The sequence below is a fragment of the Suillus fuscotomentosus genome (assembly GCF_016647785.1).
Source record: "Suillus fuscotomentosus strain FC203 chromosome Unknown F5891scaffold_63, whole genome shotgun sequence".
NCBI lineage: Eukaryota > Fungi > Basidiomycota > Agaricomycetes > Boletales > Suillaceae > Suillus > Suillus fuscotomentosus.
In genome coordinates this window covers 243,877-262,646 of record NW_024539575.1, presented here as the reverse complement: position 1 = coordinate 262,646, position 18,770 = coordinate 243,877, and the positions used below count along the sequence as shown (strand labels likewise).

Sequence of the window (18,770 nt, the reverse complement as noted above, 5' to 3'; positions counted from 1 at the left end):
GCGTACATAGATCTTGTTGAGAAAGTTCCATCTTGGTTTCGTCACCACTGGCATTCTAGATGGCACTGTATGCACAAAAATAGCAGGGACAGCAGTAGGAGACTCGCTTTCAGCATTTCATCCCTGGGTGTTGGTGTTAGCCTCTTGACTACTACACATTGACATCCCGAGGTACTGAAGAACTGCAGTGACTTATAGAAAAAAATAGCAAAGCCTCATCAGGCAGCACAACACTTATGTAATACATAAGATTGAGGCGTAGTTCAGCCAATAATGAGCACTGCCGCATTATTGCCTGCGAGGAGCCACCCATCATCGAGCACTCATGATACTGCACTGACAATACTGCATGTTCCATCAACTGGTATGCGAAAGAGTGATTATGTGTGTGCGTCTCATTTGTGTGTGTGCCGTGTCTGTGCATGTGTGTGAGTTTTGTGTGTGAAGAATAGTTGAACAGATCCAGTGCCATAAGGTCATAAGTCTAACTCAGCAAACACACCTCACTTGGTATTCACTTGTACTAGCACTCGTGCTCATTTCCTGCCATGTCATAGCTACAGTTGTTCTCAGACACCAGTACTATCCCTTCCACTGCAATCGGCACCCCACAGAAGTCGGCACTTTCACAAAACTTGTATTTCTAGCTACTTAAACACAAAATTCTTAACATCTGTATCATTCTCTCTCTAATACAATTCATTACGAGGTTGAATGACCACGATTAAAGCAGAATTGAGTGAGATAGTTGAAAGTGCTGAAGTCATGCAGAAATGTCACCTGCCGATACATGCCATGACGGAGTTTCAAATTGCACCCCCACTTTGGAAGTGCTGACTGGTGCAGCGCTGCGCGTCCGCATTCGCAAGTTTAAGTTAGCAGCGGTAGATGAGGAAAGCTGCAAGCTTTGTCAGACCCGACATATGAGCCACGCATTCAGGTTTCAATTCAGAGAATTGCAAATGGGTTATACTGCAGCAAAAGAACAGAATGTGAGTCGTGTTTCGTCATGTTACAATGCACATGGTCTCCCTATATATCCACCTCGATTTTACAACTATGGCACTAATAACAGTCGCCCTCGTACTTAGGTATATCTACTATTCAATACTATACTTGCTCAAAGTTCGAATGAATACTAATTGACCTTGCTCACTTGCTTGACTGCTGAACTGACTTTAAAATTGGCCTACATGACATATCATGACTCACAGTGACATTTGCGTGACTGCCGACTTCTGTGGGGTGCTGATTGCAGTGGAAGGGATAGTAAGGTAGATGACAGATGTCTGAAATTTTCGACGAACATCATGTGATGTGACTGACATGACGCTGTGAGGATAAGTCACCTGGGTTTCCCAATAAGTAAGCCTTATTAGGCTGTACGATCACGTGTCTCGCCCACACTTCTTTGGCTCAACAACCACATTTCCCCAACACCAGTGTAAATTGTCGTCCTAAATAATGTAGGTACTTAGGGCATTTGGTTGTCCCAGCCCTTACAACATATACCTCCCCACCGGCAATGTCTGTGGCCCCTCCCACCCATTAGTAATTTCCTCCCCACCTATATGCATTCCCATGCCCTCTCCACCACAGCGCTACACAGCAAACGACACCCGATGCCCATCCCTCCCACCAATATGTTGGCCTGCCTTTGCCAGTGCTGGCCACCCTTAACAGCCTGTGCCTAGATGGCAAATAATGCCCAATGCCCATCCCTCCCACCAATATGTTGGCCTGCCTTTGCCAGCACCGGCTGCCCTTAACAGCCTGTGCCTATACGGCAAACCATGCCCAATGCCCATCCCTCCCACCAATATGTTGGCCTTGTCAAGACATAGCCTACTGTTTCCAACATGGGTCTTCCCTCGTGGCTGTAACATGTCTGTCCCCTTCCCTTGTGGTTGCAACATATCTGTCCCCTTCCCTTGTGGTTGCAATGTGTCTGTCCCCTTCCTTCACGGTTGCAACATGGATGGTTGTCTTACACTTACTGCTGTCTACTCTGCTTTTGTTTCAGCACACTGGACTGTGGTTTCGATGTCTCATTTTCAGAGGTCTACTAAAATCAACGGTCTGTCTAAATTGGCTGTTACACATGGTTTCAGATGCTTACAGTGTACTTCAGATGTTCTCACTGCAGCATCTCAAAAAGTGCGCAGGGAAGCTGTTGATGCTAGGTGTTTGTCTGACCTTCGAGGTATGTCTCAATTTTTGTATGCCTACTGGAGCTAATGGTAACTTAGAACTATCTGCGGTGGACCAAGAGAATATTGAGAGCATGATGGCTGATTATGGTATGATTACTGACAATGGCAGCATGCCATATGTGCCGGCACCCAGTGATGAGGGATTTGACCTCAGCCATGAAGGTGGCGAATATGAGGCTCTTCAAGGGCTATCTCGCACCATGGCAGACTTATCAGGATTGTAGGATTGTATCCCTTTATATATATATATGCACTGATTATTATACTGTCAGCCACTATGTGGGCCCTAGGACTCGACATGATCGCATTGAGCTTCAAAACAACCATTGGGATATGCAAATGGACAAGTTTGTTAATGCCTATCTGGACTACCAATCTCGTGATTCAGGCGATGGTATGCCTTCATCAGCATCTGTGGTATAAAACGAAGACCCTTCTCTCAATGCTGTCCTGGTACTCAGCGACATCGAGCTCGTTGATACTTTCTGTAGGTCTAGTTGTTCTCGCCACTCATATTGACTCAAGTTCAACCAATAGTTCATCGCCAAGATTCATTCCAAGCCCTACCATGCCATATGTATCCCAACGAAACATTGATTTACCTTGGTTATCTTGGTTGTGCACCCTTATTTCCGAATGTTGCTATCAGTCTTCATACCCTTGCAGCCTATCGGCAGGCTCACCAGACTTGTCCCTGATTCAGCATCCAGGCGCAATGCAGAATGCTGTGCCACTTACATGATGTTTGTATAGTTTAGTTTGTTGTTTATTGCAATTCAGTCCGTTTTTCAGATGCTGTATTGACCTTATCTCCGCTCTCAATTTTTGGCTGCTTATGACACGTTTCTTGAAATTCTTCATCGGGTTGATGTATTGCTAAAGCAGGCGCTCAAGCATGACACCCCAAACTGGCGGCTGTTGAATGCATGTCCACCGTGTACGTATAAACTGGAAGATGAACCATAACTCCAATTTGAATGGTTTGCCACCATTGACAGCAATAATAGCCTAAAGTGCTGGGCATCTTCAACTCATGACTCTGTGTCTCGTGACGATTCCCATCAGCCTAGAACAGACTACTGGGTTGATCACAATGCAGTAGATAAGTTCAAAGATGAAGTGAGGTCAAGAGCAGTAGGTTTCTGTCATTTGTAAATCTGCATAATAGTAACCTTATGACCAGGCACTTGACAAGAATGACGGTGTTAATGACTGGGAGGACATGCATGACGACGAAGACTCAGAAGTCCTTGGCCAAAAACCTTTCAATTGCACTGCCCATTGGCGGAACGCAGGACCTGAACAACACAAGAAAATGTTTTCAGTATTTGATGAATCTGGGATTTTTATCGCTGCATGCCGTCACCATTTTGTCTTGCTGACTTGTAATATGGTTCGCAGCGGAGAGTTGTGAGTCTCGATGCCACCGGCACCATATGCTAGTACTAGTAGAGCTAATAATTTTTAGAGCGAAGTATCCACTCACAATACTTGATCATCTAATGGCTGTATATGGGCAGAATGGCTCATGTGCTTATGACATCAGTTGTGCATTTTCAAAGATGTTGAGTGCCAGTTCTTCGGGTCCACACACACACTCACTCAATCTATGCATGATGGTGGGCACATTCCACGGACATGCCCATAATCACAAGTGCCAATTAGACTGGCACCCCATGTATATCAGCGGGACTGGCCACACTGTCACTGGAAGCATGAAAGACTTTTTCAGCATGAAAAATCTTGAAAAAATCCTAAAAAAGGTTTAAATAAATTTCATGATTCTGTCGCCTGCAAAATGCTAGTTAAAATGTGAACTTTCTATCTACTTTTGCTTGGTGCAAAAAGTTGATCTTGGTTAAATCTTAAGTCACTGTTCATCCACAATATTGTCTCAATACGTAGTTTAACCATTTGAACAATTTTTTCTCTGGTACAAACCTAGACAAAACTTTGACTTTGTGCTATGATAGTGAATAAACTTTTGAATAAATTTTATCAACATTTTTTTGACCATAAAAGTTGATGTTTTTATCACCCTTTTGTTGATGTTTTTGTTACCTAGATATCTTGGATGAATTTTTTATAATGCATTAGATAATATTCAATGTAGTAATCAAGCTTAGATCAACATTTTGTCTCTCACTTTTGTTTACCTTTGTTCAAGATTCAAGCAGACTTCTTATGCCATTATTATTTTATATCAAAAACAATGCAATGCATTAACTTTGTTACAGTTAGATATATTAATCTTACTGTGAATCAAAAGTTTGTTGGGATTTAAAATGCTTTCAGGAGAGAATTTTGTGTTGTAACATCAGTTAAAGCTTATTAGTATTTTAAGTGTGGTCAGGAGAAGGATTTAAAATGATATTACTAATCTATAACAAATGAGATGTTCCGATACAGGTGTCTCATCTGTACTGCACATGGGAGACTATGAGGTACGGTATCTGAATACAATATTTGATGGACCTTGGCATTTATTGTGGCCGAGGTCTGAAAATGACAGAGGAGACAAAAATTGAAACAAGGCTCGCAGGGACATTCTTTTTCTCGCACAAGCATACAAATGTAGCACAACCAAATATTTCTTTGTGACCCTTGCCTACCAGCTTGTGGGCAATTTTCCCAGCATCCAGAAGGACATGAACAGAGCTATCCACAAGAATCTGCAGGTTCTAGACTCCAGTAAGTCTCTTCATGATCAGATGAAGGCCTTATTTTGCCAGCTTCTCTGGCACCTGCATTTCAAGCTGTGGGAGTGTCCACCTTCGGTGTTTGTTGTCAATGCCCTTGATGAATGCCAGCCTGTAACAGTCACTGATCTGATCCACCTCCTTGTAGAAGCTCTTCATGATCCTGAACTTCCTGTGATTCATATTTTGCTCACAAGTCGCTTGGAGAAGCATATTCGCCAAGCCATTCAAAAGAAGAGATGGACATGCTGGTGTACCAGTGAACATAGGAGACTATGAGGTATAGTATCTGAATACAATATTTGATGGACAACATTACTGTCACTTAGACACAGAGGGTCACAGTATTTTTCCAATTCATGCAATCCCTTCCACATATGTAGTTGCATTGGCTCGAAGCACTCAAAATCGCTGGATAACAATGTACCACTACACTGAGCCAGTAGGTTCAGAGTTGCTTTTAGTTTCAGGAGGTTCTGTTGAATGATCCAGGAATTCGGAACATTTGGACTTAAAGGACCATGGAAACATATTTATGGGAGGACTCAATGCTACCATTAAACCCAAAGATCTCATAGTTTGAGCCTTTTCAAAACTTACCTTGGTCTAAGAGAAACGTAAGAGCTGGGCGAAAGATGCAGCATGAAGTGTGAATCATGACAATAGTGACCGAACAATAACCATGGACAGAACATGAGCAGAGGACCATCAAGAATACTCCATACATGACTTTGAAAGTGGAGTGTAATTCTGAAAAGGTCTTTAAAATGCCAGATAGACATCCTATCAGGAAAATACATCAAGAGAGAGATGATGAAGTAATAATGAAATAAATAACCATGTACTGCATCTGTACTACATGTATTTATTAGTGACAACTACTGTGCAGATATGTACAGCAGAGGAAAAGTACAAAACATGCCCACTGGCAGGCCTGTATAGGTGGTGATTGCACAGTTTCTGCACTCAGTGGGGCAGTACTAGTATCAGAAGCAGGGAGTATGTCATCATGAACACTTTTGCATCAATGACAGGCTGATCTTGCAATATCAATGCCTGGTCTTGCTGTTACGACTGCATTCATTTCACCTTCTTATGCGGTCTTGTTTGGGACATCAAATAACAAACAGTGGTGGCCTGCACAGAAATCATTGAACAATGAAAATTGAACATGGACCAGAAGAAAATGTACCTGTTTATCTTTTACTGCAGCAACTTCAACAATAGGATCAAAATGAGAAAAGATAATTAATGTTAGGCATTGCTGCAGCTGGGTTGGTTCACTGATGATGTATTGAGAGTGGTGGATGAAGAAAGGTGTAATTAATTGTTGGGATTGCCATCCACATAGTTAGGATTGCCATCTACATAGTTGGGATTGCCATCCACACAGGTGTGGATCGACATCTGTGATTAGTAAAATTCAATATTTGTGGACCTGAATTTACTACTGATTTGTGGCACTCAAAAACTGTCGCTGTACATAATCTGTTGTGGTTTACTGCATCATCACCTGTGTCCTCTGAAAGCAATCTGAACTGTTTGACTGTTTCTGTCCTGTGTGATGCTGCCCAGCACATTGGATGTAAGTGGTCAGAGGCACAACTGAAGGTCAAAGTGTTAATGCCATTTTGTGACATTTTGAGGTCCTGTGGACAGAGCTTGCAAGTTTGTCACCTGAGGAGCTCATACAGTGTTTATAATGCAGGAGGAAAGTGGCTGCTCAACATCCTCAGCATGAGATTACCATCTGACAAGTGATGGAGGCTGGAGAGGGCCCACTGCTGCTGCAATGCACATATATGATGCAAGACCATTGTGCATGATAGAGTTGGATCGGAACATCTCATTTGTTATAGATTAGTAATATCATTTTAAATCCTTCTCCTGACCACACTTAAAATACTAATAAGCTTTAACTGATGTTACAACACAAAATTCTCTCCTGAAAGCATTTTAAATCCCAACAAACTTTTGATTCACAGTAAGATTAATATATCTAACTGTAACAAAGTTAATGCATTGCATTGTTTTTGATATAAAATAATAATGGCATAAGAAGTCTGCTTGAATCTTGAACAAAGGTAAACAAAAGTGAGAGACAAAATGTTGATCTAAGCTTGATTACTACATTGAATATTATCTAATGCATTATAAAAAATTCATCCAAGATATCTAGGTAACAAAAACATCAACAAAAGGGTGATAAAAACATCAACTTTTATGGTCAAAAAAATGTTGATAAAATTTATTCAAAAGTTTATTCACTATCATAGCACAAAGTCAAAGTTTTGTCTAGGTTTGTACCAGAGAAAAAATTGTTCAAATGGTTAAACTACGTATTGAGACAATATTGTGGATGAACAGTGACTTAAGATTTAACCAAGATCAACTTTTTGCACCAAGCAAAAGTAGATAGAAAGTTCACATTTTAACTAGCATTTTGCAGGCGACAGAATCATGAAATTTATTTAAACCTTTTTTAGGATTTTTTCAAGATTTTTCATGCTGAAAAAGTCTTTCATGCTTCCAGTATGTATTGTCTGTATAATGAGACAGTTCTAGAAATTCAGGCAAGTCTGCACAGTCAGGTATCTCCAGGAGGGACAGATCCCAGGGACAGACAAGGAGAAATTTTTGTTTAGTGGGCCTTGCTGGCCAGAATTGAACCAGGGTCTCTCCGGTGGTGATAAGCAAGTCGTGAAGTATGTCTGCCTTTACTCCATATGTGAAATGAGTTTCTGGGACTGGATTGCCCACCCAGCATCTGACTTCTGTGACATTGAATGTAATATAAGGCAGATGCAGTCTTTGTGCTGCAAAGAAAGGGGCACTCATGCTTCAAAGCAGAGTATAAAGTTTGGAGCAAAATTAGCAGCCACTGTCTTTTGCAGTGAAGAAACTGCTGACTGAATTTCATCTTTGGGTAGGAGTGGTAGATAGCTGTTGAACTCTGATGATTTTCTGACCCAATCAAGGCCAGTGATGTCTCCTGACCAAGCCACATTCTCATACAGGAGCCACCCAAGAGCCTTGTCCTACTTCTTGCCATAATCTATAGGCAGGTGGGCACCAAGAATGCCAAACAACAAGTATGGTATATCTTCCTGATGTATGATAATACAGGTTGATGCCCAATGAAGTTTTTCTCAGGCGTTATGCATACTGGGATGGAAGGCCACAATGGTTGGTTGGTCTATGCCCATCCCGTCCTTCATCTCCTGCATGATTGTGATGAAATCCTTGTGGTTGGGAGTGCAATCATTACGATAAAGAGTCCAATTGTTCTGATAAAAAAGAATGACTTTGGAAGCAATAAATTCTTGAACCGTCCATCTGCACGTGTTTTAGGCACTATTTTCCAGTGCACCAGAGTTTGACAAAAGCAGAACATCCAACTGGTAAATAATTGTGAGCGCAGAGTGGTGATACCACATGGACATTGAGTTGACTGATTCTTGAAGTTCATTATTGTCGCTCTTATCAATGCAGCATGTATCACTCCATACCCAGGCATACCCTGCATTATGAGCAGCTTTGCAGAAGGACTGCAGCTTTGTCATGCCGTCAACTGGATACGACTCTAAGTTATATACTCCCTTGCCCTGAATATCCTGCAGCAGTGGCTCTCTCACTTCCCACCTATGTGATAGCATGGCATATTGGAGGTATGTCTTCACCACTTCTTCAATGTGTTTCATGTGTAAGTCTGTATGCGTGATTGTTGATGACACAAGCTCTTCATACTCTTTACTCATTTGGAAGGCCCTTATCAGTGTTACTCAATTACATAAGAGACTGGTGGTGGTATCAAGTACACACAGAAGAGCATTGTTGAGTTGTGCATCAACCACCTATTGAATAGTGTATCACTTCAGAAGGTCTGAGATACTGCTGGCGCAGTTCTAGAGAAAGAGTTAACCATGTCAACAGATGTGTTATAAGAGGTTTACTTTGTGTCTGAATATTGGATGCATTGTCCAACATCAAGAGCATCGTCTGGAAGGCCAGAATTGCTTCATCATAGCACTGTGCACCATGAAACTCTGTGTGCTTCAAATTATACCCAAGATAAGACAGAGAATTGAGTTTGATGACCTATGTATTGCCATAATGAGCATCAATTATAAAATGGATAGCTGCCATTGTATCTTCTGTGCATCGAGAAGTGCTTTCATCCATAAAATTTTGCCTAACTTTGCCTTACTATGATTTGCAAAGATACATAGCTTCAGATGCAGAATTCAGGTTGATTACCGCCAAGTATATGTCAATAGCCCTGTCATAATTGCTAGCAGCTAGGGCAATATCTCCATTGGTGACATAGAGTATGCTACATTGTTCCTTGAATTCTAAGTCAAAGAAATGAACATATTTCAATAAGAGTGCAGTAGAGTTGACAGTGGCAGTGAAGTGATCAGCAGCTTCATTGTAATGCACACCATCCAAGGCTTTGATTCTGATCTTAACACATAAATATGTCTAATGTGTGAGTGGCAAAGATCAGTGTTGATGACCAAGCATAGCCACATAATACTTGCCTTCATAACACAACACCCAAGAGGATCAACATTCGGACAAGCAGTAGCCAGCTCTTTGATAAGCAGCATTGCTTCTTCATGTTGGTCTGCATTGAAGAGCATGATGGCCTAAAATACAAAATAAAGCAGTGAGTATGCAAGACAAATGTGAGCTACCTTGATCAACAGAAGAGATTGGTTGGTGGCTGGACCTTGGTTGGTGAACATGGATGTGCCACCAAACGCTGTCCTTGCTTCATATATGTGGCTATTTCCACACAGGGCAATACCTTTAGAGATATAACCTGTCAATGAGGGCTGTATGCTGATGAACTGTGTCATGGATGAGGGTTAGCTATTTGAGCAATCACAGGTCAGTCCATCTCACCATGATCACATCCTCAAAGGTGCAGTCCCAGGCATGTTTATGGGCCATGATGAATGACTGATTGGCATATGAAGTATAGTTGTTGTTATTAGTGTAGATGTCTTGTGCGAGCAACTCTTTAGCGGCAGACAGATCTCCAATTACACATGTGTTGCAGGCTATCATGATTGCCAGGATCTGCACAAAGGATGCTTAAATCAGTCTATATGAGTTAAAGATGGACACTTGCCTTCGAATTAGTGTTGCTAGGTACTGCCCACTCTGAGATCTTTTTACCTTCACCTCCGCTGAGGATGTGCTTGCCGTCCACAGAGAATGCAACACATGTCAGGTTAGATGAGTGCTGGAAGATGGCAATTATCCATTGATATGAGAGCCACCAGAGATGGACAAGATTATCATTAGATGCATAAGTAATGAGGGTGCCACTGGAATAAATAGCAATGATGTTGATACTGTGAGTGCAGTCCAATGGATGACTAACCTGCTGCCAGGTCAATGCATCTCATTCCTGCATGTGATTCCTGTCTGCTGAAAGAAGGTGTGTGCCATTGAATGTCTATGCGAAGGAGAGGGCATATTCCTTGAAAAATGCAACATGTTGCTTTATACCTGTATCATAAATGTGGATATTTGCAGATGTTGCGACAGCAAGAAGTTCAGCAAATGGGAATATTGAATGCAGTTGAGATAAAGATGTCAATTGATTGGTTCTCCTTGCATCTGCCATGTATTCATACACCAAAACTTCACCATGTGCTTGTATGAACCAGTGGCCAACACCATACTGTTTGGAGAAAAATCTGAAGAGATAATTGCCTTAAAGAGTGGACTTCAATGAGTTAAGTGATGGATTTGCCAATTCCACTGTGTCAGGCAATGACCTCTCCATTTTCATTACCACTTGCTATTACCTGCCCAGCTGATGATACTGCCAGTGCCTGCACCCCACTTCTGTGCCATTTCATCTTCTTCAATATGGCGCCAATCTCCAAGTCCCACAGACAAAGTGTCTTGTCCTCCAAGCCTGTAACTATTTATTGTTTATTAGGGAACACTACAACTGCCCTTATAGTGTTCTCATGATCTTCAAAAGTTTGAAGGGGTGTGGTGCTTGGAATGAGCTGCAACATTTTACTGATGATTAATGATGTTGAGCACAGTTCAGAGATTCAATTATGAGTGTCTTTGTCCAAGTTGCCCAGGTGCATGTATTGGATGTTTTTATGTTATTTCACCACATCAACGTTTTTGTTTCCATAGACGCCCAAGTTTGCCATTCCAACAAGAATGGTCCTACTAGTCATAACCACTTCTTTCAATAGCATTGAGTACATGCATCCGACTCATGTCTCCATAGCTTATAGAATATATCCCTTCTCATCCAATAGCGATACTGCAATTACTACTTCTCCGCCCTCGAAGTTGGCTGAAAGCCAACATAAATTACAGTATGAATGCTGTTAGTAGTTTCTCATATTGACCAATTTCTACAACATTTCATCATGTAATTTGTTCAAGTGCATATAGCTCACTGAAATACCATCTCCTGATCTTATTGATTCCCAAAATATGGCTGTGTGCATCAGATGCAACCAAATTTATCTCTTTTTCATCTCAAATCCACTCATACTAGTAATGGAGAAGTTTCTGTCTTTTAAGATGTGTTTTATACAGATCATGGTTTTCAAAGTTGTCAGCCTTGCCTGAGAGATCTTTGCTCTTTACTTATCTTGGTTTCTCAACCAACTTCCAGCCCAATTGGTTTCAGTTTGTCTTGTTCACCAACTTATCAACTGCCTTCCTATGACTTTCCATTCTTGTCACAATTCTGTGTCGAATATGGTTATCACACTCTACTAACATCGATGAACTCTCACTAGAGCCAATGCTGCACGAGGCTGCTTTCACTGTATTGTTCAGGAATATTATGTTGTCGATCATGGAATATATGAACCAATCTCTTGGCCCTACCAAGACATTAAGTGAGTATCACAACTTTTAAGCAATCTTTCACAATACAAGAACTTTCTCTCATTGCTTGTCTCAGGGTCTACCATGCCAGTTCTGATCAGCTGAGATCCAAGGTCTGGAGATCCCTCACTGGCACCTTATAACTTGCTGTAGAGTAGTATACAGAGTATGCAAACCATGTCTACACAGCGTGCCTTAAATTTTAAAACTCATGCTCTCCAAGGTCTCAATGTCAATATCAATCTTTTCAATTTCACAGATGACTCTGTCAGTCATTTGAGCTGCTCATCCTTCAAGGATATGTTGTAGGGTAATCTTTATAGTTGTCGGCTGGACATGCAGACAATCGCCCTTCCCCTTGCCCTGAATATTGAACTTGAAGCCCATCTTAGCCCTATCTCTGCAAAGTTTAAGCCACAGCTGAAGCTCATGAATTTTTGTTATTCACTGATACTTGTGCCCAAATCAAATCTACACAGCAACAGTGTGGAGGTATGGACACCAATACCAAGGAAATAAACACCAGTTTGTTGGAGCAACGATCATGTCATTGCCTTATCACAGGTGAATCTTGCTGCTGATCAAGCAAGTCTCAGATTTTATTCTCAGTGCTTTTGAGTGCAACCAGGACCTATATACTCTCCTGTTTCTCCTTTCCATCTTGATTCAACTTGATTCACAGTCTCCATACCCATCCAATCCTCACTTAGTATATCCTTCATCGCCCCAATCATGCAGAACAGTTGAGAAGTTCAATCTATCAAACTTGAAGGGTGGCTCACATGATGTGTCCATTTCGTGACCTTCGCATTCTATTTACATTTATCAGCAGAAAGAATCTTAAAGTCTCTTCCGAGCACATTTCCACAGGTATTTACCTGCCTGTCAACCTCAACGAGACCACTCTCTAGGAACCGGCTATATACACAGTATCATCCAGTGAATCTGTAGTGTGGGTTGTATCATGATCATGTAAGGCAATCTACAGAGACTTAGGGACGTAAACTGAAACCTGATTTTTGATCCATAGATTGCTTCAATGTATCACTCAAGTTATCCTTTGAAATCAGTGTGTCATTTCAGCTCTGTCAAATGGAGAAATTGTCGGTAAGCCTGAATCATCATGTTTCCTTAATGTGCATCTACTACCAACTTATTGTAGTCCTGTCCTGGTCGGATGGATTGGATATTCCAGGATTGAAATATTCTGGATTTTTGACTCTAGCTTTTGCATTTTGAGTTTGATTTGATGGAGGTTCTTCAATCTTGTGGCCAGTATGCCAAACTTGATCGTAGTGCCTCAATTTTCAGTTTGGATCATAGAGCATAATGACCAACTTGAAGGCACAGATGATGGTGATGATCCTGAAGAGGTAGAAGACTTGGAAAAGACAGCACAAGGAGAGCATACAGTTGCAGAAGGCATGCAAGTACTCGATAACAACATCAATGATGAGGACCATGAACCTGAGGTTGGAGAGGGGGATATCTCTTTCAGATCAACTCTCCTCAAAAAAGATGCTAGGAGTGTTTTGATGGATTTTACCATTGTCCATCTCACAGCTGTGTCTCAACCAGAGGAGAAGTACATATCGCTATGGAGGGTGACTAATAACTGCAGCAAATGCTTGCCTTCTTGTGGAAGTGAAAAGGTTTGTGAGCAGGAGTCTGAAAGATGATGAGTTGGATGAGGACATTAAATTCCATATCGACAAGACTAGGGCTGACATATTGGTGCAAGCAGATGTATTTTTCTTCAAGATGAAACCAAGGATTCTATGTGCAGTCGATGATAGTCAACATACAACTTCAACTTTATGATCAGTAGTCTCGACATCAAGTGCTAAGTGTTTGATAAGAGTGAGCAGATCCATCAAGTTAAACACTAGATGTTCAACCAGGCAAAACTCAAACACTAAGTGTTTGTCAGTAGCACTCCTAATATCGATGCCAAATACTAAGTGTTCAATGACACATTGATAATTGGCACTTTACCTTTCCTTTCACGTCCAATATTCATCTTATCACAGCTGTTCGTTCCTTTGATGTCAGCAAGCCTAGTACTAAAGTGTACAAGATGTCTTAGTGATTCTGTCCTCATGGATGTTGTCAGGCTGTAGCATCATATAATTGCGGACTTTGAAATATGATTTGTCAGTGCAGACTGCATCGGAGATGTTCCCCTTTTTCCAGATCCCAATACACAACAGCAACATCAACCAGTAGCAGTTCAAGTAGACACTGGCAAATATGGAGATGGCCTATCCTGTTGCTGCTGCTAGAAGTGTGATCAGGACCCACACAATTGCAGGTGATGAGGTAGGCCAACCAAAAATAAGACTCTAGGTTGTGATAGAATTCAACTTTTGTATTTAGCATTGAGGTGTTGGACCCAAAGGGAAGTGTCTTCTTCTCATTATATCAATATCAGATGTATCTAAAAATAAGCGACTTACTGTGCATGGTAGGGAAGCACCCCCAGGTTCTGAATAGTCTGTTGCAGACCCCCAATTGGATGCCACATCATCTCTCATAGGTGTCCAATATGTGACTTTGAAACAACAGAGTACACCCTCTTGATGTAGACTTAAGTTGGCCAAGTTCTTAATATTAGTGACTGACTGTTAGTCTTATTTGTTGTCCCTTGCTAATGAAAATATGTATATTCTCCCCACAGAATTGATTTCCAGTGTCTGAAAGAGAACTTAAATATATCCGCATTAGACAACTGATAACCATGTACCAGCTAGTATAAAAGTATGACTCAATGGTGGCCTCAAATATACTTCTGTATGTCGTGGGAAACAGTGTCAAAAGTGAAATAAAATAACTTAATATTTCACTCAGTGTCACTCAGTAATCTTAGAGGTGAGAATCTAAAAAGAGCCTTATGGTCACTCTTCTTATTTTCACTCACTCATTTACACTAAAGCTTAGGTAATACAAGAAAATGGGCTCTTTGATAACTTGGGAGCTCTCTTTATTAGAGTGGAAAATGAGCCCCTTATATACTACTCTACTAGTGGCTATGCTATAGATTACTAATCTACTATTAAAGTTTCAAAGAATGTCATGAAATTTTCCAGACCATTCCATCAAACTCTAGTGGTGTCTGATAGAATATTCTGGAATCTTTCAAGTCATCATTAGTGGCTGTGCTCTGTGGCTATGTAAAATGAAAGGCTCGCATAAGCAAACATGTTCAAGATGTGACACAAAACATACTGATTATGTAATATGTATGTTAGGATATGTCATAAAGCATGTTTCAGAACATGTGAAAATGTATGAGAAAATTATAGGAGGTGTGAGAAATTACTGACTAAGTGGAGAATTGTGAGTTTGAAACCAATCTTTCAGAAGTATAAATATCATTTTGAATGTTAAGTAGCATTGCACTCATTTTGAGCCTGAAAATACTCAAATAAATTATGAGTGCTGCAAAGAAAATTCTAGGCACAACTATAGGCTATTGGGTGACTTCCCATAGGCAAAATAATATGCACTATCATATATCGGACTTTGAAAATCATTTTCCAAGTTACGCAATCAGATATTCTGTATGAAAAACCAAACCATAGGCCAATGGAATATATATATCATAGATGATATTTTATATCAATATCAAGCATTGCAACATATCATAGAGACAGAAGTAATTGACGACAAAGAATCTGCACTCATTGTTGCAGCTACTGTACTGGTGGGAACTGAGCTGACTCAACAAGACTGCATTAACAGACATCAAACATGATGATAATACCTTTGCCGTGCGTAGCTCCTTCTAAATCCATGGCAAGCTTTATTTGCGAGCCAGAACATGTAGGACATTGTCCCCTGGTGGGCGGTGAGTGGTGAGTGCTAATGTGAGGCTCAAATGTCTGACTCATCACAAAGCAGCCAAACTAGTGCCTATAGAAAGAAAGAAAGTATGCAAATTCTGTGAGCCTATACAAGTTTGTATAGGCACACAGTAGTTGCCATTGTATATGAGGAAACTGTGAAGTATCAAATAGCGCTGGACAACAGAAGGTAAGATTATGTCAGTGGATATCACTAATGTGAGTGATCCCGAAAAGGCAAGTTTGAGTTTATTCCTGTTAGAATAATCTGTAGGGGGGTAGACCCTTGATGGATTTCAAACAGTGATGAAATGTCACCCAGCATTGTGGCACACCTTTCTAATACATGAAATTATATTATATTCTATATTATTTTTGCCTACAGAAAGTCACCCATTATGAAGGGTATTACAAGCTAGATATTTACCATGTTCATGTATAAAACATGTTTTGTGCATGTCAGCATGCAGTTCTGAACCATGATATATTGACTCTGCAGGCAGTGAAAGATGTGCGTGATTGATGTCTTTCCTTGAGCTCTTGTTTTTTCATGTGTCAATAGCCTTGCCTATCCTCTGTGATGTCATCATAGAAGCAAATATGGAAGTAACAGACTGCGCAATCAGAGATTCAGAGAGCAGGCCGATAGAAGGGTGCATGTGATCATTTATGATTGTTATTCCTGGGAGGAACTTGATCTTGTCTCACCAGCGACTGCCAACATTGCAATAGATACCATCCAGCCTCTAAGCATACTCTCTATCCAAATGATCACCAGGATTTTCTTCTCCAGTGAAAATCCACTTGCCACTGGACGAGTAGATGAGAAGACTGTTCCATCCAGGATCTTGGAGTTTCCTGTGTATCACATAATTGCTCACAATCTCTGATGGATCCCAGAAATCTTTGATTACAAGAAGAGTTTTATCTAGTGCTTCTTCAATAGCAAACACATGTGTGCCATTACCATGCAGACCTGATTGTGCGTCAAAGAATATCACATTAAGTTATGCAAAAAAGAGATACCTATTGATCGGTGAAGGTGACCAACTAGATGGAGCTCTGAATCATTGCATGTCATTCCATTTTCTTCTCCATCCTGCCAGTACTGTTTGTCATCCCAAACTTGGACTGCAGCAGGGAGGACCCCGAAAATGTGAATGTCGTATCCCAGCCAAGAAAAGTCTGCTTCTGTAAAATAGTTCATTACCTTATAAAACATAGTGGGTTCTGAACTTATGTCAAGCACTTCGGAATGGAGGCTTCCACTGTGCATAAACAAAGATAGGACAACAACCTCTAGTATCTGCTACATCACAGCAACCTCTGTCTACATCAGTACCTCCATCACCTCTTATCTTATCTGGTAAATGACACCAGTGTACCTGATATGCACGATAACGATGATTTTGCATCTCTAGACCCATCAAAGAAGAAAAGATGCATTGAAACTCACCAAAAATTTGTGGATGTACCGGAGAGCTTCAATGTAAGTAAATCACCATCATTTTGACTGCTATGCATACTCATGACACCATTAAACCTAAGCTGATATTGATGTCCAGCCTATTGAACTAGAAGTGACCATCAGCCTTTCTTCAATGACAGTCATGAGCCTTTAATCAACAACAATAGTCAGCACAATAATAAGCCTGGTGATAAGTTTCAAGGAGCAGACCAGGACTTGAGCTCAGCACATGAAAACTTTGAAGATGTGGGGGAGGGTGGGCCTCAGATGCGAACTATGGGTTGGACAGATGAAGATTTAGAAGAGCTACACCACATGGCTTGACTCAAAGATGCTCAAGACACTTTATCATTGATTACAGCACTCTGAAAAGCTTTGCTCAATGGCCCTTGCACACATCTTTCTCCAGATGCAATTGATTATCTTTGTAACCCTCCTTGTGAACTTCCAGACACCACAGATTCTGATCTCATTCTCTTGCTCAAATACTACATTGCAGATTAAGGCAACCATGCAGCACCATCCAGAAGACTATATCTATAGCCATTACTACATCAAATGTGTAGTCACAGAACTGATTGGAGTCATTCTGATTACTCATGATATGTGCATCAATACATGTTTTGCCTTCATGGGGCCATTTGCTGAGTTCAACGTGTCCCTGATGTGGAGAACATCACTGGGACATGAAAAAAAGCACTCTAGTGAAACAGGTGGCTTGTCAGATCTTTGATACTTTTCCTGTTGGTCTCCAACTTCAAGCTCTTTGACATCACCCTGACCACACAGAGAAGATATAATGACATGATGAATGCACTCAAAAGATTCTTGAAGGGCTTGGGATCACAGGAGGTACCTCTGATCTATACAAAGATATCCTTCACGGGAAACAGTACCTAGAGGCATACCAATTGGGCAAAATCAAGAAGAGGGATTTTGTACTATGCTCTCTATTGATGGCACTCAACTCTATGAATCAAAGCAATCTAATTGTTGGGTATATATTTGGGTCCTATTCGACCATGCATCAGATGAACGCTACCAGAAGAAATATGTTCTCCCTGGAGGTATTATTTCTGGCCCTCAAAAACCTTGATTCATTCATGTTTCCTGGTCTCCATCACTTACGTACTATCCAGACTGAAGGCCTTGTCATTTGGGATGGTGCATATGAGATCTCATTTACATCACACCCTTTCCTCTTTGTAGCAACTGCTGACAGCCCTGGAATGGTGTTTTTGACTGGCTCAATTGGTCACCATGGCAAAATGGGCTATCACCTATACTGCAGGCTTCCTGGGCGACACAAGGCTGGTGGCCCAACCTACTATCCAGCTCTTCTATGGCCACATGGAGGTGATGCTCATCCTGATGTTCCAATCAATCAGCTTTCTCCTGCTGGATCATTTGACTATGAGCATAACTTGGAGCATATCATTCGGTGTAGGAATATGGCTGAGTAATGAGCAGGCATATCTTGAGACTGGGATAATGAGGCTGAGTATTTTCTGTGCTTTTGACACTAGCCAAATCTTACTTGTCACTCTCTGCTTTGAATCCGACATCATGCATGTTGCCGCCATCAATATTGGAGACTCGCTCATACCTCTTTGGTGAGGTACATTTCGAGCTGACCCCATAGATAATAAATCTCTCTAGGATTGGG

The 18,770-nt window shown here is 41.0% G+C and overlaps 3 protein-coding genes across 3 annotated transcripts; all 3 read left to right on the top strand.

Annotated features, from left to right (window-relative positions):
* Window positions 1–2,284: 2,284 nt before the first annotated feature.
* On the top strand, window positions 2,285–2,618 carry F5891DRAFT_932428 (uncharacterized protein; the record flags this gene model as incomplete). The annotated part of the gene is made up of 2 exons (XM_041373984.1): window positions 2,285–2,433; window positions 2,486–2,618. Coding segments are annotated over 2 exons (282 nt in total), but the record flags the coding sequence as incomplete, so codon positions are not given.
* Window positions 2,619–3,528: 910 nt separating this feature from the next.
* Window positions 3,529–3,982, top strand: F5891DRAFT_1130508 (uncharacterized protein; the record flags this gene model as incomplete). The annotated part of the gene is made up of 2 exons (XM_041364542.1): window positions 3,529–3,606; window positions 3,668–3,982. 2 exons carry the CDS (start codon window positions 3,529–3,531, stop codon window positions 3,980–3,982), a joined length of 393 nt encoding a protein of 130 aa, XP_041221308.1.
* A 9,089-nt stretch (window positions 3,983–13,071) lies between these two features.
* F5891DRAFT_1193916 (uncharacterized protein) lies at window positions 13,072–13,473 on the top strand (the record flags this gene model as incomplete). The annotated part of the gene is made up of 1 exon (XM_041367851.1): window positions 13,072–13,473. One exon carries the CDS (start codon window positions 13,072–13,074, stop codon window positions 13,471–13,473), a length of 402 nt encoding a protein of 133 aa, XP_041221307.1.
* Between the last annotated feature and the right edge of the window lie 5,297 nt (window positions 13,474–18,770).